The sequence below is a fragment of the Vulpes vulpes genome, chromosome 13 (genome assembly GCF_048418805.1).
Source record: "Vulpes vulpes isolate BD-2025 chromosome 13, VulVul3, whole genome shotgun sequence".
In the NCBI taxonomy this organism is placed as follows: Eukaryota; Metazoa; Chordata; class Mammalia; order Carnivora; family Canidae; genus Vulpes; species Vulpes vulpes.
Genome location: NC_132792.1, coordinates 62609183 through 62621658, shown reverse-complemented (window position 1 = coordinate 62621658; position 12476 = coordinate 62609183). Strand labels below are relative to the sequence as shown.

The following is a 12476-nucleotide window of genomic DNA, read 5'->3' as shown; positions in this document are numbered from 1 at the left end:
TTATTAACACATAAAAATGAAATTCATAACAATAGATTAATAACAAGAGTCGCACATTTGCAACCCAACTGAAAATATAAAACCTATAAAGCAACAATGTTAGCTAGCATAAGAAGTTTCATACTATAAATTTTTGACTTGTAATCTGCTTAGGAAATATAACAGGGGATTTTATAATTGAGCTACTAAATAAACAATACAAAACTACAGAGATGATATTCATCAACAGTATTTAAGATATGCTGCAAAATTAATTTAATGTACATTATAAGGGTCTATTAGGCTAGATTTCAATAAACAAGGAGAGCTGAATAAGGAACTACTAAGAAGTCTTCAATGCAGTAGAACTGCACCCAGTTTTACTCAATGAAAGGTGGTATGAGAAAGGTATGGTAACAGAAATAACCTGAAGATGTAAAGAAATGCAGGGCAAGGGTAATACAGTACTAGCAAGAGGATATTCAATAACATTTCTCCTTAAAATTGGACACTCACAAATCTATTCCTTGTTCTATTATTTCTTTTTGTTGCTTTAGGACTTCAAATTGTTCTGGATTATCAGTGCCAGACATCTGTGTACTGTAGCTGCCTATTCCTGATGATGATGTTGACTCCAGGGAATTTAAACTTCCATATCTGTTTATTGTCTCAGGGTGTTTGATCTCACTTGTCTCTTGCTCTAAGGGTTTTTCCTGACCTGTAAGTAGAAAGACTGATACAGTAAATTAATCTTTCAAATAAAAAAAATGTAAAAGGTAAAAAACAAAAAGAAAACAAAAACTCCAAACAATTGTCAAGACATTTCCATGTTTCTTAGATGAGTATGCAATACAAGCAAAATACTGAGTACCATCACAGACCATATACTTTGATATTAAAACATACTGAAATTAGAATGTGTATAATTTGCACCATTAAAAGTTATTTTTGCAGTTGCAGTGCTAAGTATCCACTGGGTTTCTGCTCTCAGCTCATGCCTCATGAGAAATAACTTTCCCTCAAAAAAATTCTTGACTGACAGAATACTATATGGTAGCCTTGTAGCTATGAGTTTTTCTCCTAGTAAGGGTAAATGTCAAACACAGGTGAACAAGTCAATCTTCTTAAAACATCTTTGCTTGTATAGGTTTCTTCTATAATTATCTTTTCACAAAGCTGCATAAATATGTTAAAGCTTCACTTTAACATGATATTTAAATATTTCTAAGAAGATTTAGAAACAAAAAAGTTTGGATAACTAAGTCAGAAATCTGTAAGTTTAAAGCCATAACTCACACAGATTGTTTCTTTATCAGCTAGAGGAGGTCACAAAAATGGCCTAATGGCAACTGGAACTATCCTTTTCAAAATACCATGTACTTGAAATGACAAAGAATTTGTAACTCAAGATGTCACCTTACCAAGAGTTGTCTGAGAGTTGGGATTCACATACTGATCCTTACTCCACTCAACCATACACTTCAAAATTGACACTAAACATTCTAAACCTTTTTTCCTCAGGCTCAATTCCTACAAATTCATAAAAAGAATAAAAACAAAAATATCTTTTAAGAAAACACATAGCTCTTCCTTGACCAAGTTTAAATTTGAAAATGCTTTTAAAGGTCTTACCTGAACATTACTCATACCAAGTTCTTGACTGCCCCGTCCTTGAGCAATTTTTGATAGATCATTTACTAGTCTTTCAAATATATTTGCTGCATTTAAATCACAGTCATAGTTTACATAAATATCCACTACACTCTGAGCATCTGTAATAATATAATAGATTACTTTTAACAAAAGGCATCAGTATATGAGCATATTTTGGCCTCTTAAGTATCTCTTAATAAAAAGAAATAATAAGGATAATTTCAAATACCTGCACAGATTCTTGTCAATGTCTGAATAACCATCCATTTGTGGTCAAATGAGCTGGTAGAAGTTTCCAAAATGTAGAGGAAAATTTCTTTAAAGAACACCTGTGATGAGGGGGAAAACTTCTGTTTCAAATATTATTTATAATTCATATGTGATCACTTTTTAAATATTCCAAAGCTGTAGAGCAGAGATTATTAGGACCCAAGCTCCTCTGGAGTTCAACTCCTTTTGAGTTCCATCTCTGAAACGTAGGACTAAATAACTTGGGTGTGTGACTTAAACTAGCCCTATGGTAGGAGTATTGTATTTCACATTGTTTTGTTTGCTATCACACAGCCACCACAAAGGAAATCTGCAAAGATGTGGAGCTCCTCTGAGTAAGAATTTTGTGAACATATTTACAAAACCAATATAACTCATACTTCATTTTTCAATCCCCCCAAAAGAATAAATTTATTAATCAGTTATGTTTTTCAGATGTTATAACAGGTATCTAATTTTCGTAGATTTAAATGTACCTAATGCTCTAATCCACACAATAAAAATAATTTCTTACATTATGATATTTTTATAATTACTCATATACTGGAAATCTTTGTCTGAAAACAACAAACTATTTCTCACTATTCTTTACATCATATAATGTCAAAAGGAGTTAATCAACTTAATTAAATAAATTAAAATTTAAGAGCAAGAAGGAATTTTTAGATTTAAATTTCTTTTGGAAAAGTGGCTAATTTAAGAAAGGATGACTGAAAAAGAAAACCAAAAGTCACACGTTAACATTTATAGAGCTTGCTTAAGTGGTCCATAAATTCATACTGATAACATGAGGTAACGTCTTCTCCCTCTTAACTGGGTGTGGTACCTTAAAATGCACTTTTCTTTCACAAAATCCAACATATTTCTATTACTTCCTTAATGTCAGCAGAATTTCCTACAAGAGCTTAACTTGTGAAAAGGGTACGGACCAGGTCTTTCTTGCTAAGCACTGTATCTACACTGCATGGCATAGAGCAAGCATTCAGTCAATATTTATGATCACACTCCTAAACATTGCCCCAAAGCACCCCTGCAGCCAACTCAGAGGAATGCTATGACAATTTCTGAGGGAAAATTCAGAAGAATTACATTTGTTGAATACCTCACAAGACTGCTCAGTTTCAACATTTGATCAATTACATCACACTACATTCCTTTCAGTGACATCATCATTTTTGCAAACCTGGGTTTTAGTGAATGCTATAATAAAGAGCAGGCACTGCATGAAAGTCAATGAATAGGAAATAAGAGTGGCAGTGTCCAAGTGGATTCCACGGTCTGAGGAGTTTGGCAGTGTCCAACAGGTACATACAATTCGGTAGTCAAGTAATTGTGACTACTTAAAAATAAAAACATCATTTAAAAAAATTATCTTATTTTTCTTCAAATGTAGACTATATTGTTAAGACAAATACTTGTTAAGCTGTTTGGACCTAACTTTTAAAATGGAACTGTAAGGTATTTCTTTTAGGACAAGTACACTGTGAAAAGATTAGACACTCTAAAGGTACCATGAGTGAAGAAGTCGGCCATCACTGGGACAAGCAAGCAGCAGTGGACATGACACTTGCTGAGGCCAGAAAGCATGGGTAGTTACAGTGCTCCCTTGCCCCTGGCTGAGGCTGGTGAGCACAAGTGGCTGTGGCATTCTCCTGCACTCAGCCTAAAGCCAGAGGACACACAGACAAGGCACTCTGTCATAGCACTGCTGAAACCCATGGGCACATGTGATCAAGACATTTTCCCACTGCCTTTCTGAAGTCTGAAGACAGCAAGGGTGCCCCTCCCCTTATCCTCTCCAACTGCCTTGCTACAGCCAGTGGGTGTACACAATCTACAGAGTAGATACCAGTTGACTGCCTGGCTCTGGTGGCCAAGAGAGCTGGCATTCAGAACAATATGGGACTGTAACAATCAGAAAGACTATTCTTGGCATGTCACCTTCCAGAGGGCACTGCGCAGACAGTGGACTGAAACACAATGTGTCTTCCTGTATTTACTTAGCCTGGAAGCTTCAGCATGAGGAACAGGCTTCAGGCCTCCCTCAGGAGGCTAAAAAAGGCTAAAAAGAGGCTAAAAAGCTCCTCCCTGGGAGCATAAGCATGGAGAAGCTGTGCTTTGCACCTCCCCTTGGCCTTGCTACAACTTGACAAGGTTTCCCAGAAAGGAGCTTATGCACTGCATTGGAGTCAGGACTTTTGCAACTGTCACTCAGGGGACATCTTCAGATCTCCTAGTCTGGAGAACAGGACTGTATATATTTGCATATTTAAAAGTTGCTGCCTGGGGGGAGGAGTGGCTTGCAAACAGTCTGAAACTAGGTGTTAAATGAGATTCTTCCCCATGGATCACTGACAGGATGTGGCACATCCTCAATAATAGGTGCATATCAAGAATAAATGAAGTGGTTTAGGTAATCACAAAGGTTCAAGGGACAATCAAGAGCTAGGGCAAGGTTGAATGAGAAGGATCATCACCTGAATAAGGCTACTCCCTCAAGACAGAGAGGTAGCTGTTTCACCAGTACATAGAAACAGAGTCAAGCAAAATGAGGAAAGAGAGAAATAGATTTCAAACAAACAAAGTAACAAGACAAAAACCTCAGAAAAAGACCTTAGTGATAGGGAGGTAAGTGACCTACGTGATAAAGAATCCCAAGTAATGGTTATAAAGATGCTCACAGAATGTGGTACAGGAATAGTGAGAATTTTAAAAAAGAAAACGAAATAACAAGTCACAGAGCTGGGGAACACAGTAACTGAGCTGAAAAGTACACTAATGGGGTTCAACAGCAGACTGAAACAAAGAGGTAAGGACCAGGGACCTATAAATCAGGGCAGCCGAACGCCCCAAATAGAGCAGCAAAAAGAAAAAAGAGTTTTTAAAAAATGAAGATCACTTAAGGGACAACAACATCAAGTGGAAGAACATTATCATTATAGTGGTCCCAAAAGGAGAAGACCAAGAGAAAGGGGCACAAGAGTTATTATCTGAAGAATTCATGGCTAGAAACTTCCTTGAGGGAAGGAAACAGACAGACATCCAGGTCAGGAAGCCCAAAGAATTATAAATGAGACAAACTCAGAAAGGTCCACACCAAGACACATTATAATTAAAATGTCAAAAGTTAAAGATACAGAGAAAATCTTAAAAGCATCAAGAGAAAAAGAACTAGTTGTGTATAAGGAAAAACCCAGTGGCTCTCAAAAGATATCTGAGCAGAAACTGTGTGGCCAGAATGACATGAGATTTTCAAAGTGCTGAGAGAAAAAAAAAAACTTCCAACCAATAATACTTTAACCAACAAGGCTTAAAATTAGAAATTACAAAAAGAAAAATAGAAAAACTACAAGTAAATGGAGATTAAACAACACGTTACTGAACAACTGAGTCATAGGAGAAATCAAAAACTACCTTGAGTCAAATGAAAGCCAATATAACATACCAAAATCTATAGGATGTAGCGGCAAAAGCAGTCCTAAGATGGGACTCACTGCAATAGAAGCCTACTTCAATAAACAAGAGAAATATCAAATGAACAACTTTACATATAAAGGAATTTTTTTAAAAAGAACACATGGAACCTAAACTTTGTAGAAGGAAGTAAATAATAAAGATCACAGTGGAAATAAATGAAAGAAAAACTAAAAAGACAATAGAAATTATCAATAAAGAGTTAATCCTCTGAAAAGATAACATATATTCACAAATCCTCAGGTGAACTCCCCAAGAAAAAAAAAACGACAGGGCTCAAATAAAATCAGAAATGAAATAGGAGGTTACAGTGGATTCCACCGATATACAAAGGATCACAAAAGACTGCTATGAACAATTATATATCAACAAATGGGGCAACCTAGAAGAAATGGATAAATTCTTCCAAGACTGAATCAGAAAGAAATAGAAAATCTGAATAGACCAATCTGAATAGTAAGGAGATTAAATCAGTAATCAGTGTCTTTAATTGCTGGTGTTGGACAAACAGGACAGCTACATGTGAAATGATGAAACTTAACCACTATCTTACACCACGTACAAAAATTAACTCAAAATGGATTAAAGACTTTAGTGTAAGACCTTTAATCATAAAACTCCTAGAAACAATATAGGTGGTAAGCTTCTTGACATCAGCCTTAGTAATGTCTTTTTGGATCTAATTCCAGAGGCAAGGGAAACAAAAGCATAAATAAACAAATAGGACTGTATAAACTAAACAGCTCCTGCACAGCTAAGGAAACCACTAATGAGACAAAAAGGCAACCTACTAAACAGAAGAAAACATTTACAAATAATATATTTAACAAGGGGTAATAACTAAAATATATAAAGAATTTATACAGCTTAATAGCAAAAAACAATTAAAAATAGGCAGAGGATATGAATAGACATTTTTCCAAAGGAGACAAATATAGATGGCCAACAAGCACATGAAAAGATGCTCACCATCATTAGCCATGAGGAAAATGCACATCAAAACCACAATGAGATATCCCTACACTTGTGAGAATGGCTATTATCAAAAAATAAGAAATAAGTGCTAGAGGATGTGGAGAAAAGGGAACTTCTGTGCACTATTGGTGGGAATGTAAACTGGTATAGCCACTATGGAAAACAGTATGGCAGTTCCTCAAAAAATTAAAACTAGAGTGACTATATAACCCAGCAATTCCACTAATGGGTATCTAAACAAAGAAATGAAAATACTAATTAGAAAATATACAGGATGCCTATGTTTATTGCAGCATTATTTAAGAACAGAGAATATTGGGAAACAATCTCACTGTCCATGAATGGGTAAAGACATAATATATACATACAATGGAATACTATTCAGCCAAAGAAAAGAATTTAAATCTTGTCATCTGCAACATTATGGATTTATCTTGCAGGTACTATGCTAAGTAAAATAAGGCAGAGAAAGACAAATACTACCATGATTTCACTTACATTTGGAGTCCAAAAAACAAACAAAAAAAAAGAAAACAAAGCTCTGACTCAGATACAGAGAACAAGCTGGTAGGTGTCAGAGGGGTGAGGATGTAGAGGTACAAAATGGGTGTAGGGAAGTAAGAGGAAAAACTGCCATTTATGAAACAAGTGATGGGGATGTAATACACAACATGGGGAATATAGTTAATAATTTTGTATTAATTTTGTAAGATAACAGGTAGTAATTAGATTTATTGCAGTGACCATCCTATAATGTACACAAATGTTAAATCCCTCTGTTGTACAACTGACACTAGTATAATATTGTTAACATCAATTATACTAAACAAATAAAAAGAAAGTTTAGAACTCTCCAAATTGTGGAATAAATAAAACCCCTACATTTGGAAAAAGAGAAAAATAAAAACTTTACTCTCTTTGAGTTATCAAATCGTACTAACAAGCAATAGCCTATAACTGTAATTTAAGACAACATGCCCATCAACAGGGGCTCTAAAAAAACCCCAATTTTTAAAGGTTTATAGAGCACCTAAAATATAATACATGTAGTGTAACAGCAATATCATAAACACTTTGTCTGCAAATATTTTCTTGGAAAGTTGTGTATTAACTATTTTCTGATGTAGACATGTAAGTTAATGTCTGTGGAAAAATCACATTATAGAAACTCTGAAATAAATATTCTCAAAATATGAACATTTATGTAATAGCAATCTTTTTTTTTCAAGGTGTGATTTTTTTTTGTCTTGTGAATAAACTGACCTATGCTTTCTTTCTTTTTTAAATTTTTTTTACAAGATTTTATTTATTTATTCATGAGAGACACAGAAAGAAAGGCAGAGGCAGAGGGAGAAGCAAGCTCCCTGCAGGAGCCCTATGCGGGACTCAATCCCAAGACCCCGGGGATCATGACCTGAGCCAAAGGCAGAGGTTCAACCACTGAGCCACCGAGGTGCCCCAAGTAATAACAATTTTAATGTTGCTTTGCAAATTTAGGTTTTTTGGCTTTGTTTTCTCCAACTAGAACATAGCTTATCTCGCATTTGAATGTGTTTAGTGTTTTCAAAAGCGTATCTACACTTGTCTTGTTTGATCCGTGAAATAAACCTGATCTCTTTAAACATACAAATCAGTATTACAACAATTTTGTAATGAGAATCTACCATCTGATGAGAAAGGAAACTTCTTACCAGTATTTTCTTTTAAATTTGTGCTTCCAAAAGTTTTGTATATCAAATTTAATCTACAAAAATAGTAATCTCAATTTAAATGATCTTTGTGATAGCTGTTCCCTAAAAATTTATATTTCAGTCTACTAAACTACTTAAAGAAATTAAGTCCCAGTGTTCAGAAATCTCTATGTAAATAAATGCACAGTCTTCTAAAATGATGTAATGGCAATTTAAGTGCTTTATTATCACATGAAAGGTTACTATGGAAGTAAAAGTTCCAAAAGTTTTTTTTTAAATCTCTTTTAATTGTAATTCCTGAAGATAATGGGAAAACTATCAAAAAATAGCAACTGTTCCTAATTAAATGCCTTCCATTATTTTAATAGACATAAGAAAAACTAAAATTGACAATATACATGCATCAGAAATGTTTCCTCTTCAAAATTTGGCCCCAGTTTAGAAACTTTTCAGTTAAAATACCAAGGCCTTATTCTGTCTTATTTCCATAATATTCTATGCAAATTATAATAGATACTGTAGAACATTAATAATAAAGTATAATAGGATTGTTCTACCCAACTCAAATCTCTAGGAAAATGATAATTTATCATTTGCACATTAGAAAAATAATACAAAGCAAAAATTAAAATCTCAAATTCCTAAAATATAACACTAAAAATATAAACCATCTCAACAGCCTCTCTAAAGTGCCCAAAACTTAGATGGCTTAAAACCATGTAGATAAAGTATATGTTTAGAGCTTTCTTTTAAGATAACCAAATTCACTATTACATACCATATAAACAATGGCAAAATTATTGCGAGGACCAAATTACCTCAAAACATCCAGAGAATCATTCATTCAACCAGTATAAATTCCATGAAGGCAGAGGCTGTGTTTTAATTTGATTTTGTATTCTTAGCACTTACCCGGTGCTTAATACTTCATAAGCACATGTTAGTCGAATGAGTAAATGAAAAATAAAAACAGCAGAGCTGACCCTTGAACAATGTGAGGGTTAGGGTTACTGATCCCTGCAATTGAAAATCCACATATAACTCTGGCTTTCCAAAAAACTTAAGTTCTAATAGCCTAGCCTACTGACAACAAGTCTACTGACAACATAAACATTCAACACATATTTTGTACATTACATGTATTATATGCCATATTCTTACAATCAACTAGAGAAAAGAAAATGTTACTAAGAAAATCATTAAGAAAAAAAATTCTAAGGAGGAGGAAAATACATTTACAGTACTGTACCTTATTGAAAAAATCTACATATAAGTGAGCCTACCCAGCTCAAAGCAGTATTGTTCAATGGTCAACTGTACCTGACAATACACAAATATTATTATTTTACATTCTGAAAAAGTTTCTAGGAGATCAATAATCTGATTTAAAACATGAAACAAATGAAATACCCAACAATATCTAAATGCAGAACATACCTCAATTTGCATCTTCAGATGTGTCTTGAAGTTTGACAACAAAGTGAGAAATATGGAAAGAGAAAGCTCAAAAACTTCTGGAACAGAGGAGACTCCATTTTTTGAGAGTGCAACACACAGATACTGTTTAATAGCATTAATAAACATCTCATTTGTCCTGAAAACAGGTCCTGCATTCTGCAGAATGGATAGAAGTAACTGCAATGAAAGAATCTTGGATCGTAACTCATGAGACCTAAAATGTAAAAAAGAAGGCACAGTACATGGACATATTTAGCATTAAGGTAATAAAAGGCTGTTCAAAGATATTTCCTGGTACCACATAATTTCATACACTTTTAAATGGAGAACAGAAAACTCTACCACATAAAAAAAGTACAGTACACAAATATGCTTTGCCACTAATAATGAGTAGTTCCACTTATGTTCTCAAGTACTACATAATTTCACAAGCTTTTTATATGGAAAAACAATCATTCACATATATTTAAAATCAACCTATTGTTCCTCTGGACAAGAAAAATAAAGACTTATTCCTTGTTCCTTTCTTTCACAGTGTATTTTACCTTTTAGAAATCATCATGAACTTCCCAGATTATGTGCCGTTATTTAGTATAATAGTTCCACAGTATATAACATTTAATAGTTTAGTATATAATGTACTTTTTTCCTAGGTATGTTACTCAAAAACCCTAAACAAAATAAAAAGTTCCAGTTGCATGAATAAGTTATATAGGACTACTTCAAGCTTATTTTTTCAATAACCATTTAAAGGTATTTTCTTTTTTGAAAAATAAAGGCTTTTAGAACATCTCTATCTCTTAACAGTTTACCATTTATTCTAAACATAATTATGAAATGCAAAAATCCACCTTTTCAGCTTAAATTTTCACTTTTTTTCTGATCAATATACTAAGCCATATTCTGATCAGTATCTAGAGCATTATAATTATCAGATTTCATACATATAATTTTTCTCCCATTAAAACAAGTTTCTTAAGGCCAACAGACCAAGACTGGATCCCAGGCAACTTTTCAAATATAGAACATGCTTAAATGCTTCAGCAGCTAATTCTTCTATTTTTTTCAAATGCTGTATCAATCACATTCACACCAAGGATAGTAAACTTAATTGTTCCTGATTTCTGTCTTAAAAATGTTATGGCTTTAAGGGCTGAGTATTTCAAAGACTAAGAAACTCTAACAAGAAATATTTAATTTCATGTAAATGGGAATCACAAATATATTGCCATCTTTGAAATAAAAGTGAAACCAATAATATCATCATTTGCTATTTATTACATATCAACTTTCCAAGATGGCTATACCTCTGAATCTATGACTATGTGCAACAAATATACACCCCCTGCCAAAAAAGAATGTTTAAATAAATCAAGTTAGAAACAGTGAGAAGAAAGATTATGAATAGCTACAGGAAAATATGACATGGGCGAAATATTTTCCCTTCATGTTGAAGCCTTCCAAGGCTTTTGTATTACTACTACTTTCTAGCCTAGTTATTGTATCATCTTTTTCTCAATTCCAATAGTTATTAAAACCTGCACATAAGTTGTTATGTTTTATTTTTGTATCCTCAGCTCTAACAAACTGCCTTGTACGTAGTATGTGCTCAATACAACTCGTAGATTTATTCATGCACCATTTAAACATTTATTAAGTACCTACTATCTCTAAGGCATTATATTATGAAAAAATGATCAAAGTATTGTCTTATGTACATTTTTACAGGCAAAAGCAGCTAGAAATTTCAGGTCTGCAGTTTTTCACAGGGTAGTTTCAAATTATAATTCAAACTTAACATTTCCCGAAACATCATTTCAGCAAGATCACAAAATATCAAGAGAAACAAGGCAAAAGAGAAAATGATATAACTACAAGTCATTAATTTTGGAGAAAGAAATCATTCAAAGTAAGAAAACCATATATTCCCTTTGGAAAATGAACAATTTCTAGGGATGGAAAATTTGATTTCTTCCATATTCAATTGCAATGTTTAATGTCCCTGATGACCAAAAAGATCTTTTTCTTATGTTCAAACAAAATTTCCTAAATATTTGGTTTACATCCACTGAGTAGGAGGAGAACTAATTTACATTATTCCTCATAAGAATCCTTTGTAATATTAAAGATTGCTGCTCTCCAAAACTAGATTATTCTTTATAAGGTGCTAAAGGAAGCCCCACCCCCAAAAGAATACTCCTTAAAATCATGTAATTTCTTTTTGTTGTGGACACTTTAAAGAACTCTCCCTTTTCTGCTTACAGTTTTTCAAATCAAATTTTTTTAAAAATTGATTTGGAAAACTAAACATCTGAAACTTTTAAGGTTAATAGCATTTTTGAATCATGGCAAAGATGACCTTCAGCAATAATACAAAATTCTTAAGTTATTTCCTCCTTAAAGTAAGTCTTCAGCAATTTGCAATGACATGGTTATTTTTCCCTTCACAGAATAAGAAATTTAAAAAATCTGTATTCTTATACACAGGGTATAATCAAGTTTATACTGCAAACTAACAACCCTAATCCTTTTTCTGTACAGTTTATATTTCCAAAATATAAAAAAAAAAATCAATGTTCTATTTCTAACTCTCAGGATTTGAGCCTAAAGATTTTAGAATTTAGGCTTTAGGGCCTAAAAATGTTTCTCACTGAATCAGTATACTGTGACAAAATAAAAAATAGAACAAATGTGTTTTCCCAAAACTTATAAAGCTTTTATTATAACTGTGTCTAATCTTTCTTCTTAGGTGACATTTAGAAACTGAAATGCTCTAAAGTCTTAGAAAACGAAGTAGTATTGCTTACATCTCCCCCTATTTCAATATCCTTTTCTCAAAGCCACTCAGCCCTTCTTTAAAACTTCTTTCTCCAAAAAGTTCTCCTAGAATTGTCATGCTGTATTACATCATGCTGCAACATTAGGCAGGCATGGCTTAACAGTGCCCAAACTAGGTCTAAAGCAAAAATTAGTTAC

At 33.3% G+C, this 12476-nt stretch overlaps 1 protein-coding gene across 5 annotated transcripts in view; it reads right to left on the bottom strand.

Annotated features, from left to right (window-relative positions):
* ARFGEF1 (ARF guanine nucleotide exchange factor 1) overlaps window positions 1–12476 on the bottom strand; it is a 141392-nt gene that overhangs the window by 51600 nt on the left and 77316 nt on the right. For all 5 annotated transcript variants that reach the window (XM_072734598.1, XM_072734597.1, XM_026012191.2 and 2 more), the window contains 5 exons: window positions 9480–9714; window positions 1862–1961; window positions 1612–1751; window positions 1401–1509; window positions 496–697 (listed from right to left, as the gene is read on the bottom strand). In XM_072734598.1, coding sequence (XP_072590699.1) covers window positions 496–697; window positions 1401–1509; window positions 1612–1751; window positions 1862–1961; window positions 9480–9714 — 786 coding nt within the window. The remainder of the gene's footprint in view (window positions 1–495; window positions 698–1400; window positions 1510–1611; window positions 1752–1861; window positions 1962–9479; window positions 9715–12476) is intronic.